The sequence below is a fragment of the Microcebus murinus genome, chromosome 3 (genome assembly GCF_040939455.1).
Source record: "Microcebus murinus isolate Inina chromosome 3, M.murinus_Inina_mat1.0, whole genome shotgun sequence".
Lineage (NCBI taxonomy): Eukaryota > Metazoa > Chordata > Mammalia > Primates > Cheirogaleidae > Microcebus > Microcebus murinus.
The window spans coordinates 8,372,933-8,391,491 of NC_134106.1; the positions used below are offsets into that span (position 1 = coordinate 8,372,933).

The 18,559-nt window shown below is 34.4% G+C and overlaps 1 protein-coding gene across 1 annotated transcript in view; it reads right to left on the reverse strand.

The window, feature by feature from the left end:
- The window catches only part of ROCK2 (Rho associated coiled-coil containing protein kinase 2), a 132,097-nt gene that overhangs the window by 36,980 nt on the left and 76,558 nt on the right, over positions 1 to 18,559 (reverse strand). Inside the window, exons 6-13 of the mRNA XM_012781049.3 lie at positions 10,206 to 10,350; positions 7,822 to 7,960; positions 5,037 to 5,128; positions 4,094 to 4,253; positions 2,040 to 2,100; positions 1,414 to 1,425; positions 232 to 311; positions 2 to 50 (exon numbers count right to left, since the gene is read on the reverse strand). Coding sequence (XP_012636503.1) covers positions 2 to 50; positions 232 to 311; positions 1,414 to 1,425; positions 2,040 to 2,100; positions 4,094 to 4,253; positions 5,037 to 5,128; positions 7,822 to 7,960; positions 10,206 to 10,350 — 738 coding nt within the window. The remainder of the gene's footprint in view (position 1; positions 51 to 231; positions 312 to 1,413; positions 1,426 to 2,039; positions 2,101 to 4,093; positions 4,254 to 5,036; positions 5,129 to 7,821; positions 7,961 to 10,205; positions 10,351 to 18,559) is intronic.

An 18,559-nucleotide genomic window follows, 5' to 3' on the forward strand; every position in this document is an offset into this window, starting at 1 on the left:
CCTCTTCTTCTAGCTCCTTTGCTGTTTTCTCTAGGCGAATATTAACAGATCTAAAGAATTTCAAAAAGAACCAGTAAATAAAATAACTCTCCTAATTTATAATTTAAAGTCTATAAATTTAAAAATTATATAATTATTTTATAGCTCTCCTTTTGTAGTAAAATGTTTAAGCTTAAATTTTATAATATAATTATAAAATATATAAAATTATTAATAATTTCCAAAACATACTTGCATTTCTGCTCTAATTCCTCTTTGGCTTGTATCTCATTGCTAAGATGTTCTTCTAATGTATACAGTTTTTTCTGAATCTGTCAAAACATGAAAAACTATAATTATGAATTTTGGCCATATTTGAAGATGAGAGGGTTAAAGAAAACAATGATAAGCTTATTTTGTCTTTCCACTCCACATAATGTCCTCTGTAATGGTACAGTATTTGTACCTTATTGCAACTTTTATTGATAGAAAAACTTCCCCATGTCTTGCTTTTACTCTATCACTGTATACATGTATGAACACACTTATGTAAACATGCATGAGAAGCTCTAACTTTGGCAAAATTTGTCTACGATAGCAAGTTTTAAATTCATTAGAAATAAAGGGTACCATTTCTGGTATCTTCTACTGCTCTTCTATAAATTATTTCTTTGAAAATATTTTTACCATTTGTGCTAATAAGATAAAGATGAAAGGTCTACATCTGAAATGAATATTCAGAACATTAAAATGAATATGCTCAAAAATATATTACTATTCTTAAAGCTATGTTGACCTTTAAATAAACTTAAATTACAGAAACTATTAAATAATCCATTTTTGGAACATTATTTCCTTTTTAAAGAATTTAACTTGTTGAGTTCCTGCATTGCCTTAGATACAGTGTCACGTACTTTATAAACATTGTCTCATCAATCCTCACAAAAACCCTAAAATGATGGTAGCATTATATCTACTTGATAAACTGAAATTCAAAAAAAGCGAATAACTAGGCCAAGACAGCATTGCTAATAAGTGGTAGTGCCAAAACTCCAATGCAGGTCTAGAGACTCCAAAAACTCTATTTTCCCATAATAAGAATATGCAGGCTAGTGAACTAGTCAAGTTTAACTGCTATTGGCTGCTACTACATTAGTATAATTTGAGCACACTGGTTATCACATGTTAATATGTTCCTACTACCAGTTATATATCCTTAATAAATACAAACTAGAAAATTATAAAATATATATTTTAAACAACAGATCCATAGAAGCAATAATAAAAGGGATACTTGGTAGAAAAAAGGATGAGAACGTCTCTTTTGGGTAGATGTAGTACTCCAAATGCTGGGTGGGATACAACTATATTAAAACACTGCTAGAGTGATGAGTTTTTCTCAGTTTTTCAATATATTTGACAGTATCAACGTACCTCTTGACTCTCCTATTTGAAACAAAACAAAAACACAAAAAACATGAAAATGCTTGTTATGCCTTGCAAAATTCACAAATTATACCAAAATTATCCAACCTACTTTTTTAGTTTTCATAAGTGTGAAGAAAATCTGTTTAGTATATCATTTATGTGTATGTATATGTGTGTATGATTTAGCTTTGTATACAGTTACAAATGATAAAGGTCACAAAATATTTTAACAGTTTGATAAAATTATCCTTTATATAAATTCATTCCTAAATACTCAGAATTTCCATTTCTTCCTTACTTCCTTATCTTATAGCTTATTATCTATACTTTTTCACAGCACTAAGATCATAACATTTTCTAACTGGTATTATAGCTATTTATAAACCTATTATATCATTTTGGCCACTAACCTAAGCCTAAAGCCATGTATAATTCATTTTAGTAGCCATCATGTCTTGAATAATGATACTGTTCACATAAATGAATCATTTCAATGTTATGCTAACTGGTATTGCACAAGTAATGCCATCTCATGATTTAAAAAGTAGCCTCAAATTACTTTTTAAAAGCATGGGTATTACTAAAATATCTGAACATGTGACTAAAATAGAATAGTAAAAATCTATACATACTTCATTTTTCCTTGATTGTACTGAATCATTTTCTCTACAAGATGGAGAGTCACTTAATAACCTAGAGAAGGGGAGAAAATAAATTCTTTTGCATTTAATCCATTTTCTGTCTTATTCAACCAAGTTAGCCTCAGAATTAAACATTAACTACAAAGATTTCTCTTACTTTTCCCTTCAACATATGATTTTAAATGAAGCAATATTTTCCCCTCCAGACATTCATATCATTTTCAGCAATTTAAAATGCTAAACTTTTCTTGCCTTATTGAATGACCTAGTCTTTCACATTTTTGGAAGTAGACTTACTAAATGAAACTATGTATGTCCTTCCTTTTCATCTCATTTAAGTTTCTACAGCTATTTTATCCTTCTTCTATTCTATCTTCTAGAAAAAGATTTTGCTCCTCCTTTTGAAAGATAACAGCTCTTCATTTCCCAGTCTTAATATATAAATCATCACTTCTATTTTACTGTCAATTTCTCCCTCTCAACTGGGTCCTTCTCTGCTGTCTATAAACAGGCTTGGGTTTCTTCTGGAACTGATATCCTCATTTTGGTCAGTATTACAGAAGTTTTTAGAACCTTATCATTAGTAGGGTGACCAACTCACCCTGCCTGTGATTTTCCTGGTTTTAATATGAAAGTCCCAAGCCACATCTTGGGAAATCTCTCAGTCCTGGGGAAATTATAATGGTCGGTCACTCTGATCATTGCATATATGGATGTATCAAAAGCTTATCAAATATGTTTCTCAAATGTCTTTAATGCCTCACTCAACTATTTTAACAGTTTTCAGTGGTCCCTCATTGCCTGTCTGTCAAATGTCCCTTAGCAGAGCACACAACAATCATCTGCTGCATTGTTCTTTCCCTAAATCCAACTCTAATATCTATCTATCTATCTATCTATCTATCTATCTATCTATCTATCTATCTATCTATCTATCCATCCATCCATCCATCCATCCATCCATCCATCCATCCATCCATCCATCCATCCATCTATTTTTTTTTTTAAGACAGAGTCTCACTCTGTTGCCCTGGCTAGAGTACTGTGCCATCAGCCTAGTTCACAGCAACCTCAAACTCCTGGGCTCAAGCAGTCCTTCTACCTCAGCCTCCCAAGCAGCTGGGACTACAGGCATGCGCCACCATGCCCAGCTAATTTTTTCTATATATTTTTAGTTGGCCAATTAATTTCTTTCTATTTTTAGTAGAGATGGGGTCTTGCTCTTGCTCAGGCTGGTCTCGAACTCCTGACCTTGAGTGATCCTCCTGCCTGGGCCTCCCAGAGTGCTAGGATTACAGGCGTGAGCCAGTGCGCCTGGCCCCAACTCCAATATATTTTCTAATCCTATGTTCAATATTCACTTTAGTCAAACAATTTTTATTGACTGACTTTGTTCCAGCCTTGGTGCTAGATGCAGAGATTATAAGCAAGAAAATCACAGTCTCATCAAGTCCTCTGAACAGTCATAATACAGTAGCACATTCCCTATGTCTGAGCCCTACTAGACTAAAACCATTGTGTAGTCTGCTCTCACGTACGCTTACATTCCAAACTGTTGCTTCCCCACTATTTACCTCCTCAGTCTCAGTCACTCAAAAGCCTTTCTGATCATTAGGCTCGGCTAAAATGCCACCTCTTCCCTGAGGTCTTACTTGACTTCTCCCTGCTCCCACCCAGAAGAGATATAACTTTCATTTTTCTTCCAAACCATCTCAGATTCTCTTGGCATCTTTCTTAAGGCAACTGTCACATTTTACCCTTTGTTATGACTAAATAATTCTCTTATATCCTTCATGATGACATGACAAGCTCCTTGAGAAGCAAGTATTTGTTCTTACTCTATATCCCCCAAAGAATATAGAACAGTGTCTTGCAATCATGTATAAATGAATATAATATTGAGAAATAAAATGAAAATTAAAAATAATTCTTCTAATAGTCCTTTTGAAAAAACAATATTTTATCTTTTATAACTGAGTCTCAAAATAAGACACATCTTATAGCTAGATCCCGAAACAATGAAATTTAACAAATAAATCACATACAAATTTTCTCTGTAATAGGTAAATCCTATAAAAGGCAGCTGATTTCCCACAAAAGCTTTAGGAATTGGGAAGGTTTCTACATCTCCTTTATCATCTTCAATGTCATCAAAATTGCTGCTGTCTATGTCACTGCTGAGTTCAGGTACTACAGGAGCTGCCGCTATTAAAAGAAAAGAAATAAATTATTTCATTCATAACCAACATGTAAGATATACGCCACCTACCTATTTTAATCATAATAGATTAATATATTATGATTACATCATTAGGATTTGTTACATAGTATTTTAGCAACATATCTCACATTTTATGATTTCACAGAATTAAAATTTTGTAAGTAATTTATTGCCATACTAGATCGGTTTTAAATATAGATTAATCAATTAAACAAGGAAAGCAATATGATATTATTCTAGGTGTTAAAAATTACAAGCAGCAATAACTTGCACATAATTCTTAAGTCCTCAGTTTCCCCATTTTTAAAATAAAAATATTCCTTACCCTTAAAATAAATAAATGTCACATATACATAGACTAAAAATGAATTACCATGCTTATCTTAGTATTAATATTTACAGTATGGTTTCAATAAATAATTAATTGCTGATTTATCAATTCAAACATATTCAATTTAAAGGATTACATTCTCTCCATTCTGAAAATGATTGTCATATACAAAACTTAACTTGGCAAATTAAGAAATATATAATGTCTGTTATAAAAGTATTAAGTAATACAGCTAATATATATACATTGATATACTAAGATATTGAGAAAATATTTAGTTATAAATATTGTCACAGAACAAACTTGAAATGAAATATCTTAATTTAAAAATGAGTTAGCAGTAAGTTCATCAAACATGTTTGTTATTTCTAAAAAGGAACCAATTTATGAGATATAAAATGTGATGGAATGGAAATATTTAGATTTATTAACTTACTCTCTCTTATGTTATCCCAATTCCATTGATCATTCTTAAAGAAAGGATGCTGTTTGATTTCTTCTACCCCGTTTCTCCCAAGTCGTACCTCCCTAAACAATGCAGTTAGAGATTGTATTATAAAAATGATAAAAAAGTTAACTCTTAATAAGTTTAATCAAAATGAAGATCATAATCAATGAGATATTTTCATGAAAAGCTTCAGCTTAAATGTTTCTCAAAACTAAGCAATCCCAATTTTATAGTATGATCTCTCTAGACAGACTGTGATAAAATGTCATGGAAAAGTGAAATATGTTTACACTTGTATTTTGCATCAAAGTACACAGGGAATTTCAAGTAAAAAAAACTCACCTCTATGTGCCAAAATCACATGACCCTCTAACTTCAGGATGTGAAAAGTTTAGATATAGGTCTACACTTTTGTTATAGAAGAGTTACTCAAAACCTCCCTAAGATAAATATTTTAAAAATCTCTCCCCTTCTATAAAGAACTCATTGTAGGCTGGGCATGGTGGCTCATGCCTGTAATCCTAGCACTTTGGGAGGCCAAGGTGGGAGGAATGCTTGAGGCCAGGAGTTAAAGACCAGCCTGGACAACATAGCCAGACCCCATGTCTACAAAAAATACCAAAATTAGCCAGGCACAGTGATATGTGCCTACAGTCCCAGCTACTCAGGAGGCTGAGGCAAGAGGAATGCTTGAGCCCAGAAGTTTGAGGTTGCAGTGAGCTGCAACAATTCCATTGTACTCTAGCCCGGGCAACATAGCAAGACCCCGTCTCCAAAAAAAAAAAAGCTCATGTATTACGTTTGGAGCTATCCATATATTACTCTGATAAATTCTATCCCATTTATATAACATATAAATATAACATTTATATTAAAGTTATAATTCTGAATACAAGAAAAATGTTACTAGGAATTTCATTCTCTGACCATCTGAGTCTTCAGTGAAGATGGCCTGGGAAAAGAGAGCATCTGTTTTATGTTGAACATAGATAGCCTCTGGAACTATGTTCAATATAAATAGGAAAACCTGCAGACTTTAAAAATTGCTAAAACAAACCTTTCATAAATAGTATTCCTTTCATTAACATATGGTGGTATCCTGCTTTATAATTTATCATTCAGCACAAATTACCATCACCCCTCTGCCAATCACATTTAGTGCCCATATCAAACACTGTACAGGCTATGCTATTCTTTGTCTGCTCTAGAAAGAGACATCTCTTCTCCTTTTCAAAGATAACATCTCTTGATCCCCAAATCTTAATATAGAAATCATCACTTCCATTTTACTTTAACAGCACTGACTGCTCGTTAACCATGTAATTAATAAGTTTGTTTGTTGTTTGTTTTGAGACAGGGTCTCACTCTGTTGCCCAGGATAGAGTGTATTAGTAGCAGCATAATCATAGCTCACAGCAACCTCAAATTCCTGAGCTCAAGCAATCCTTCTGCCTCAGCCTCCCAAGTAGCTGGGACTACAAGTACACACCACCCTGTCCAGCATCTTTTGTGTGTGTGTGGAGAGGAGGTCCCATTATATTGCTCAGGCTGGTCTCAAACTCTTGTCCTCAAGCGATCCTCTCATCTCAGCCTCCCAAAGTGCTGGGATTTACAGGTGTGCACCAACTCACCTGGCATAATTAATAAATCTTAAAGTTTTACTCTACAAATGATTGATAAACACATCCTCTCTGATGGGGAAAAAAAAAACTTTTCTTGCCTCTAATGAAAAAAAGAAAGAATGTTTTATAATATATAGTTTGATGTGGGGGAAACAATTATTGTCAATGGAAATAGATATTGATGTAACTCCTCTGGGAGTCAATTTTATAAAATCGCTCAATTTTAAAATATGTATCTCACAATTCCACCTTTAAGATTTTATCCTGTAAAAAGTATGCAAAGATGAATATATGAGGAGAATCACCGCAGTACTGTTTGTAACAGCAACAAGCTTAACAAACAAGAAGGTATGCTGAGGAATTACAGCATCTAATAGCTAGAAATGTCCTTAGTTATCTATTTTGAGCCCACTGTTTACAGATGAGTAAAATTATTTCCCCCAAAAATAAAATAATTTCCCAAGGTCACAAAGCTGATGAGTAAAAGTTTGGACTGGGGCACAAGCACCCTCTTGCATGTGTTGATCTTTTGACAAGATGATTCATATCAAAAATATAAAATGGGACATCAGAAAAAAAAATTGAATAGAAAGACCAACGAAGAAAAATCAAATAGCTTTACACCTTTATCTATATTACAACTTTATCTATTTCATTTTTTAAAATATAGAATTTCCAAGATAGATTTGCTCATATTCAAATGCAAATAAAAAAGGGTTGGGAAGGAGGTACTCCCAAATCAAACATAGTATTAAAGACTATAACCTGTTGTATACTTATCTACACAAAATGCTCTCCTCTCAAAAGCTGTACCATCAAGAGTTACATGGATTTACCATCTGAGAGGGTAAAATGTCAATAATACAAAAGTTTTATTTCTTTCAAACGATTATTCTACCAAGTTCTATATTTTCTTTTTAGACATGGGGGTTAAGGTTAGAGTTAAATTTATAATTGGGCTGTAAACAAAAAATGAGGAGGGCAAACCAATACCAGGCTTAGCAATAGGAAAAGGCTAATCCAAAATTAAATGCAACTTTGATAATGAGAGAAAGAGAATCATTTCATATGTAAATAAGTTAGGTATGCTTTTATTTCTACAAATTTACATGTAAAAGGGCTTCTCTAAAAAGAAATTCAATGTACATTACCTATCTGTTAAGAAGGCACAGATGAGATTCTTCGCATGTTTAGAAATTTCTGCATCTTCAGGGAAACACAGTGAATTTTTATGATCCATAATTTTGCTATATGTTCCTACAAGTGAATCTGCATAAAAGGGAGTATCCCCTAAAAGTTCAAGAAAGAAGATACTGAGAGAATGCAAATTAAGCACTTTTCATATAATATTTAAATATGAAATAATTTACTGAATAGTTCAAGAGAAAGATTTAATAAGTAGAGTCAGATCAGTCAGAGTTCTTTAATACTTGAGCTGGACCCGCATTTTGAAATTACTCTTGAGAGTTGTGTTATACAACACAGTTGCCATCAGCCATATGTGGCAATTTAAAGTGAAATTAAATTAAATGAAAAAATGCAGTTCCCTAGTTTTATTATCACATTGTAAGTGATCGATGTGGCCAGTGGCTATCACACTGAACAACAACACAGATATAAATCATTTCCATCATGACAGACTGGATGGTGCTACTCTAAGAGTTAGACCTGCTGTATTATCTTACATAGGAGGAACCAGGGCCCAGAGAAGTAACAAGGGACTTAAGATGATAAACATCTAGAATTCAAAAGGGCAGAAATGGCCTCCCAAAGCAGTGTTCCTACAGGTTAATGACTGTGATAAACAGGCACTCAAGCAAGTGTAAAGATAGAAAAAGCCAAAGGCACCATTTTGGCCAGTATTCATCTAAAGCCATAAGGGTTAAAGGTCCTGCCAGTATGCCTATACCATAAGTAATTTAATGAAAACCAGACTCCCAAATCAGCAAATCCAAAATGTCAAAAGGGGTATTCAGGTAGTTATTTTTTGTTTGCTTTCAAAGGGGGTTTGAGGGTGAAGGAAGGCTTTGAATTCAAGATTGTCCTAGTGCCATTTTTAACTGAGAACCTTTAAATGCACTCTAGTGCCAACCAACCTGAGCAAGCACACTATAGTGTCAGAACACTGCAAATCATTGCCATTTGAACTCTAAATTCAGTTCTCAAAGTTAAAAACAGCAGTAGGAATTCAAATAGTCTTTTCAAATGAGCCAACCTGCTTCCTCCAAAGTACCTTATTTTCGAAATAATTTTCCCTAGAAGGAAAGTCTAAGCAAATAACACAATATACTCTCCTTTCAAAATATCACAAGATACAACCTAATGCTTCATCAAGTCAGGGCAGAGATGGGACAACAGACAGCTACCTGGAACCAAATGGTATATACAAAGAGACTCACTACAAAGACAAAGGTACAAAACAAAGCATTTGTTTCAGGTGAAACAAAGTTTCAGGTCATACCAAGACCTGAAACTAAGCACAACAAGATAAATGCACAGGATGGTCATCAAGAGAAGGGAATTTAAGCCACAAAAAAGTTCCATACTAATTATTATTTCAATTCAGAATTTACCAAAAATTTCTGAATTTTTAGCAATAATCACACAGATTCTATACTACCAATTTCTTTTGGGGTCATCTTCTAGAAAATAAATTCCTTAACTCCAAAAATATATTTTCAAATCTAAAGCCATTCTATATAATCTTATCAGCCATATTACACGAGCCTTAGAAAGTAGATTTAGCTACATTTTTCTCCTCTCATCCCCATTCCATATAATTCAGTCATTGGCTTCCTTAGCCAGAAGATATTTTTGTGACCTAGTATTTTGGAATGGGAAAGCTAAGGAATAAAATCTATCATGTAAAGAAAGTTTGAAATACTTCAGTCTTTCAAATTTTGATGGTCAAAGTAAAAGAAATAATTCAATTTGCCCCTGAGCTTTTAAAAACTGAATATTATAAAATATATTTATCTTGACAATTAAGTAGTTAATAACTATATTTACAATTCAATCCATTGGAATTATAAACAAAATTTATATACAAGTAGCAATAGAAGGAATACAGTTTGCAAAATCAGTTTTATAACAATTATAGACACTAAAGAGTATTTTTAGTTTTCTATCACTTTTAGAACAAGTATTAACAGTCTTATATTTAAAATATTTATAACAAATCATCATTGATAAAAAGAATCCTAGAATGGAGGCCCACTGAAGTTGTAAGCTTCCTGTTCCAATATTTTCTAAACTCAAAAAGGTCTACTGGAGAAATATTTCCTGGCAATATACTTGCAATTTTTTCCCCACATTCTACTTATTCTATTCAATCACTGTGCTAGTATCAAGCTTGATATTAATTTTCCAGTTTACAATCTGTCATATCAGATACTACTAATTCAAAGTTTCCAGAAATTCCAATACTTTCCCAGGGAACAGGCAATTAATTTCATTATATTCTCAAATTCTTGATTGAACTAAAGTGTTATGAGAAAGGTTTTGAAAGAAAGAAGACGTTAAAATGTTTACTTACCCACAAGCATCTCAAAAAGGAAAACACCTACTGACCACCAATCACATTCTCGCCCATAGTAACCATCGCCTCCTTGTGATTTCAGAACCTCAGGTGATATATAATCAGGGGTTCCCACTGCTGTATCACAGTGCACCATGCCTGTCTGGGTAAACAGAAGACATAAAGAAAAACAGATCTGTGTAAAAACACACACATATAAGTGCAACTATGATTAGGCTACATATTGCTACCAATAGAACTTAACTGCTGACATGGCTTTGGGATACAGGGAATACATTATGAAATGCATAAAAATATCTGGATTATGGGAGATAACTCTAAAATACAGGAGGCTCCATCTATGAAAGAAAAGGTGGTAAACTCCACGGAGATTCCATGCAAATCAACAACTTTGTTTCTTTTTCTTGTTTCTTATATTAAAAACTAGCAATAAGAGAAGTACAAAATGTAGTCTTAAGGCACTGACCTGGGGAAAAGAAACGAATCATTAGAGAAAGAAAGCTTTCATATTCCCAAAATAAACTGAAGCAATTAAGATGACAAAGGGCCCCAGTTTAATATAAAGAAATGGTTCTTATATTATCAAGAAAAAAATGAAGAAATAAATCAAATGTTTAAATTAAAAGAACTGAAAAGTTTAAAATCTATACCTCCAAGATACATATTTAGAAATATGCAGCTGTGGCATCAATGTATTTGGCAAAATGATTTTAAAAAATGCTTATCTGTGTTTAGCTTCAGTAGGTAATAAGATAATCCCTGATGTCTTTTTGATGAGGATAATAACATCATGGTTGTGTGTATGATGTATACGTATGCATGCTACAAATAAATCACTATAGTAGGATAGTGCTACATAATACTCTTTGGCCTCCAGCTCTAACTTGCAATGATTTTACAGATTAATTTAAATGCCCTTTATTTCCTTTATCTGCCCAGTAATGCATGTGTTTACTCACACTCCTCATACAGAAGACATAAAAACTACCAAAATATTAAGTATTACAACCATCTTAGGAAAAGGAAGATCAATGTATTCTGTTAACATAATTTATGTGAATGTTTTTGTTTCTTTGTTTTTGTTTTTTGAGACAGAGTCTCACTCTGTTGCCCAGGCTAGAGTGCAGCCTAGCTCACAGCAACCTCAAACTCCTGGGCTCAAGCAATCCTTCTGCTTCTGCCTCAGCCTCCCACATAGCTGGGACTACAGGCATTCACCACCATGCCCGGCTAATTTATATATATATATATATATATTTAGTTGGCCAATTAATTTCTTTCTATTTTTTTAGTAGAGACAGGGTCTCGCTCTTGCTTAGGCTGGTCTTGAACTCCTGACCTTGACTGATGTGCCTGCCTCCACCTCCCAGAGTGCTAGGATTACAGACGTGAGCCATCGTGCCTGGCCTGTAAATGTTTTTATTTAGGTACTACAAAACTTGTTAAACATGGGATGTTAACTTCAAAAACAATCTTTTCAGGCCAGGCGCAGTGGCTCACGGCTGTAATCCTAGCACTCTGGGAGGCCAAGGCAGGAGGATTGCTTGAGCTCAGGAGTTCGAAACCAGCCTGAACAAGAGTGAGACCCTGTCTCTACTAAAAACAAAGAAATTAACTGGCCAACTAAAAATATATAGAAAAAATTAGCCAGGCATCGTGGCATATGCCTGTAGTCCCAGCTACTCGGAGACTGAGGCAGGAGGATCATTTGAGCCCAGGAGTTTGAGGTTGCTGTGAGCTAGGCTGACGCCACGGCACTCTAGCCCAGGCATCAAAAAAGGAAACCTCACTGATTTTATTTTCCCAAGTCTATAGCAAATACAGAAATCATTTTCAGGTCGGGAGCAGTGGCCCACCCCTGTAATCCTAGCACTCTGGGAGGCCGAGGCAGGCAGATTGCTTGAGGTCAGGAGTTCAAAACCAGCCTGAGCAAGAGTGAGACCCCCATCTCTACTATAAATAGAAAGAAATTAATTGGCCAACTAATACATATAGAAAAAATTAGCCGGGCATGGGTGGCGCATGCCTGTAGTCCCAGCTACTCGGGAGGCTGAGGCAGCAGGATTGCTTGAGCCCAGGAGTTTGAGGTTGCTGTGAGCTAGGCTGACGCCACGGCACTCACTCTAGCCTGGGCAACAAAGCAAGACTCTGTCTCAAAAAAAAAAAGTCATTTTCATTTAAATATAAATTAAAAAATAAATTTTATAGAAATAATTGAGCAAACTATGGGAGTCATACTTTGTGTGGATTAATACAAAAATGAATGATGAACAAGACAGTGCCTGACTTCAAAAAGCAGGGGATGCAATTAATTTTTATCATGGACTATCCTATAGTTTAGACTTACATTGGGAAAAAAATTAATAGAGACTTATTGTGGTAAAGAAAATTTCTTCATTTGACACATATCCAGAGAAATTAGACTTCAAAAAAAAATAAGTATTTGGGAGGGATATGGCTAATTGAATGCACAGTACGTTGATGGTTTGAGAAGTTCTGTTCTGCTGATTTTAAACTTGAAAGTGAGCCACATGGCTGACCTCAGACCAAGGTGGATACAGATGACCTAAAAGCTGTGGTGGAAGCGAATTCATCTCAACCTATGTATGAATTAGCAGCAAGGTTTGATGTTACTATTCCAACAACATTGGGCCATTTGAAACAAATCAGCAAGGTAAAGAAGCTGGATAGATGGGTTCTTCATGAATTAAATGAGCATCAGAAGAAAAATCATTTCAAAACTTGCCTTTCTTTGCTGTCATGATATAAAGGTGAACCATTTCTATACTATATTGTTACATAGGATGAAAAATGGATTCTTTTGACAATTGCAGGCATTCAGCACAGTGGTCAGATAACGGTGAAGTGCCAAAAGACAGTCCAAAACCAAATATTCATCAAGAAAACCCTAATGGGTGTCTGTTTGGTGGCCCAGTGCTGGTATTATCCACTACAGCTTCATTAAACCTGGTCAGTTGATTATAGCAGGTGTCTACTGCAACCAACTGGACGAAATGAGGATGCAAGTAAGCAGCCAAGATTAGTCAATAGAGACAGGCCAATCCTCTCACAAGACAATGCTCAACCACATGTCACACAAACAACACTGCTCAAACTACAGAGACTGAACTTGGAAACTCTCTGACATCCACCATATTCACCAGACCTTGCACCAACTGACTACCACTTCTTTCAGGCTTTGGACCACTTCTTGCAAGGAAACTTATTCAACTCTCAACAGGCTGTGGAAAACGCCTTTCGGGATTTCATTACCACTCACTCTCCAGGCTTCTTCACTACTGGCATAAACATGCTACTGCTAAGATAGCAAAACTGTGTCAACAGGTTAGGTGCATAATTGACTAATTATATTGCTTCTTGTTTGAGATATATAATAAACTACACTTTTGATTCAAAATCAGATATTTCATATTTAAGGACCTAATAGAATATAAAAAGAAATGAATTTGTTTTATAAATGAATAACATAATTACACTGAATGGGGAGGAAGAAAAGAACTAACCTAAGTAACTTTGGAAAACAGTATCCTAATAGGATACTATAAGACAAACAACAAAAAGAAGTATACAAAAATAGTACATTTTACTTAGCAAATCTGTTTGTCACAGGGGTAGGAATTGGCAATTCTGGAATAATTTTATGTGTATACTAGGGCTGAACAAGTAAATATACTATAGATAATGACAGTCAGATTTTTCACTACTCATGAAAGAAATTACAAAAAAGAAGGAAGACTAGAATAAAATCTTTGGTGTTGGACTTGAATCAGAGGTATCAGTATGAACTTGTGATTTTTAATATACTATATACACAGATAAAAAAATTAAATGTAAATGTATATACATGTGGTTTAGTGCATATGTAGTATATACAATATAAATGTCCTAACTCTGTCTTCTGTCAGGGCCTAGAAGTAATGACACTCCAGGAGCAATGAGCACACCTAGCACCAAAACACTGATTTCTAAATACCATTCTGTAAAAACAACAATAATATTCAGAGCTTCTTGAAGAAGTAGCTGATTCCAGGGTTGAGATGGAGAAAATTCAAGTCTTTAACACCTTATAGTATCGAAAATAAGAAAATGCTCCTAAAGGGGCGGGGGGCATGTTGAAAGGACACAGGAGCCAACCTAAGGAGCCTTCACAAAATCGCAAACACTGAACTGAGTTTCAAAATACAGGTAGGAATTTGCCATGGAGATTATTAAACAGCATGTATGTATGTAGGCCAGGAATCACAGAACACCACAGTATAAAAAGAACTACAGAAGACTCAAGACTTCTGAGCCATAAGGACTACTTCACAATAGAGAATGAGGATGAAAGGTAGGCAGAGGTCATTCATCATAAGAGTCTTACCAGGACAAGCTAAGGAGTCTGAACCTTACTCAGTAGGTGACAGAAACCTCCTGAAGGGTTTAAAACTGGATAGCAAGATAATCAGGTATGGCTTTTCAAAGATTTCTCAAATTTTTTACATGTATCAGATTAAAGGTATATTAGATAAGTATTAATATATCTGATGTTTTATCATTGACAAAATATCATAACTTGAGAGAATTTACTGAAAACACAAAATTTGTCAATCAGAAATCTTATGAGTTGGTTTAATAAACTACTGAAATGCTTCCTATAAAAAGAAAAAGAAAATTTATAAGTGGAATTTTTCAAGTATCAGAAGCATTAAAAGCTCCAGTTTGCTGCATAGGTGGAAGCTTTTCAGTCCATTTTAAACACTGAAAATGATCGGCCGGGCACGGTGCCTCACGCCTGTAATCCAAGCACTCTTGGAGGCTGAGGCAAGAGGATTGCTCGAGGTCAGGAGTTAGAAATCAGCCTGAGCAAGAGCGAGACCCCGTCTCTACTATAAATAGAAAGATATTAATTGGCCAACTAATATATACATAAAAAATTAGCCAGGCATGATGGCACATGCCTGTAGTCCCAGCTACACGGGAAGCTGAGGCAGTAGGATTGCTTGAGCCCAGGAGTTTAAGGTTGCTGTGAGCTAGGCTGACACCAAGGCACTTACTCTAGCCTGGGCAACAAAGCGAGACTCTATCTCAAAAAAAAAAAAAAAAAACCTGAAAATGATCCCTTGCTCATTCTCTTCACAGATGCATACCCCTTGCTTCATGAGGGTTCTTGGCTAACGGAGGCCTGCTTGTTCTTACATTTTACCCCAAAAACACCTAATTTACAATCCCATTTGCAATGTTGCAGTACTCACAGCTACACAAAGCTGCCTACCTGGATTATCCCAGTTATCCCTGCTAGCTACCAATTTTTATTTTCATAAGTTTCTGAAACAGGTATATTTTTAAAATTGATGTCACTTGTAAAAGGGTTGAGAACATTAAACTAAATTGTTTATAAAGTTAACTTTTTAAAAATCACAACCTTAATTTAAACAAGTGACATACACCAGAATGTTAATGGAGAAAATCGTATCCTATCTTCATGTAATTTAAAATACCAGAATATCATGTGCCTTAAAAGGTGGTAAAGGTTGCTATGAAATTAGCAACAGGTAAAGCATAAGCCCAACATATATGATCAATGTAGATAATTTTAAATAGCAGTAGTTCTCAGCTGTCACTGAGACACATCTAGATGTAAACATACTATAATGTAACTCTCACATACATCCAGAAAAGGTTCTTTTTCCGAGGCAGAGAGAATAACAGCAACACCACCCAGAAAATTGTGTCACCCAGGATTTATCAATAATAGAACTTAATGAGACACCATTACTTTTAACTGTGACCATAACAAATTATTTTAGTCCTTGTAAGTTGTAATTTTATAGTTGTATTTTATTTTTGTTCCTATACAAAGCATAACATTTTACAGGAATCCAGGACAGCTGAAAAACAATTCACGCATCTATGTCTACATTATAGATGAAGGGTTGGCTAATTTTTTTCTATACAGGGCCAGATTGCAAATATTTTGACTTTATGGGCCACGCAGGGTCTCTGTCACATATTTTTCTTCTTTTTATAAACAAACTTTTAGAAATATAATAATCATTTTTAGCACATAAGCTGTACAAACCAAGCCATAGACCAGATTTGGACCTTACATTCCGGTTTGCCAATTCCTTCTATAGGGAAATGAGAATGAAACTACAAACATTTCTAATGGTTTCAGTATAGCAACAATAATCAAACAAGGCAAACAAAGCAATAAACCTGAAACTTATAATTAACACTATTCATATGAATAACTAATATAAAATTATCAATTCTATATATTATAGTTTTTAAGAAAAAACTTTTGTTCTTTAAATTATATAATCATCCTCATTATTAGTATTGTCTGAAGAATGGGGGTTTGAGGTAAAACAATCCGCATTTTTAAAGTTCAGTATTTTAAAAAATCTGACTATATCAAAACGAAAGATTTTTATTTAAACAAAGGCATAGTGGGGTAGCAGACTGGAAGATGTTAATGGCAATATCTGTGGAATCACTATCTAGGTTATACAAGAAAGCTCTGTACATCTGTACATCAACAAGAAGCCCTTTTTTTCCCCCCTGAGACAGAGTCTCGCTTTGTTGCCCAGGCTAGAGTGAGTGCCATGGCGTCAGCCTAGCCCACAGCAACCTCAAACTCCCAGGCTCAAGCAATCCTCCTGCCTCAGCCTCCCGAGTAGCTGAGACTACAGGCATGTGCCACCCATGCCTGGCTAATTTTTTCTATATGTATTAGTTGGCCAATTAATTTCTTTCTATTTATAGTAGAGACGGGGTCTCGCTCTTGCTCAGGCTGGTTTTGAACTCCATGACCTTGAGCAATCCGCCCGCCTCGGCCTCCCAAAGTGCTAGGATTACAGGCATGAGACACCATGCCCAGCCTATTCTTGACATTTTATTTGAACTTTTACATGGATGTTCATAAATTCTCTTTGTGAGCCACTGAGTCTGGGCCAAGAAGCCCATTTTTTAAAAGATACACAAAGCCAAAAGATAAAAGATATACACAAGTAATTCACAAAAGAGAAATGACTGACAAGTATATGACAAGAGGTTTGTTATCACTAGTTATAAGATAAACACAATTTTGAAAAAATACTACTGTAAACCAATGGAAGTGGTAACATTTAGAGAGCTGAATAATAAGAAGGGTTAGTGAGAATATGAGAAGACAATGTCTCTCATGCACTACTAGTAAGGTTATAAACATTTACAGCCATTCTGGAAATCAGGCAATTCTTTATTTATGTACCCTCTGATACAGTAGTTTCACTTCTAAATTTATACTTAGAGAAAGCCTTGTCAGGGTACACATGGGACATATAAGAAGATGTTAGAGACAATATTGTTGGTAGCAGGGAGCTAGAGGTGACCAGAAATCCAACACGAGGGGAATAATAAATTGACAGATAGATACTAATGGCATACTATGCACCAGAAACAAAGCAATGAACTAATTTCTATTATCAGGGATATATATAAAAACAAAGTAAACAAAATGGCATCTGTACCAATATATTGTTTATACAAATGAAGAATATATATGTATATTATACTAATACTCTGCAAAAGCATATGGCAAACACATTATATTAGTTATCTATTAAAGAGAGGAAAGAGAATGAGACAGAAACTGAAAAGAGGAAAATATAACTATTTGCACCTTAATTAAAACAGTAAATAAAATTAGATAAGCCATTTTTTGCCTTATAGAGATAATTTAAGATATTTTTAACAGCTGATTTTAGTAGTTATTACATGCTCATAAAATTATTTTACAAATGCCATATTATATCCTGTTGCCCATATTGTCATACTTTATATCTTTTTTTTCATAACCACCTTTACACTCCCTAAAAACATACTATGTGATTTATTTCTCTGTACTCCATCCCACCCCCAAAAGTTTTTGGTTTAATTAAATTAGAATAATTCATAGGAGTACAGTGCATAAACATTATATATTATGTACAATAAACATAAAAATGTCTAGCATTCTACTTGAAAATTATTTCATTTTCATTAAAGAAAACTTTCACTGTTAATCATTTCATACTATATTATGCTAAATACCACAAGAGGGAGCTTTGGGTACAATCAAATACTCCACATATTAAATACTGAGGAATGGTTGCAGAAGATAGTAACTGTCTCTATCAAGACAAAAAGGAAAGGGATATTAAGTTTTAGATGGGTAGATAAAAATGGCCTATAAAGTATAGCACAGATTCTGAATAAGCAAAGGCATTATGACATTAGAAAAGTGATTAGTCAGTTTAGGATTACCACCTGAGCTTGGATGAACATAGAATGCTGATGAAAGTAGGATGATTAATAAAAGTAAAAGT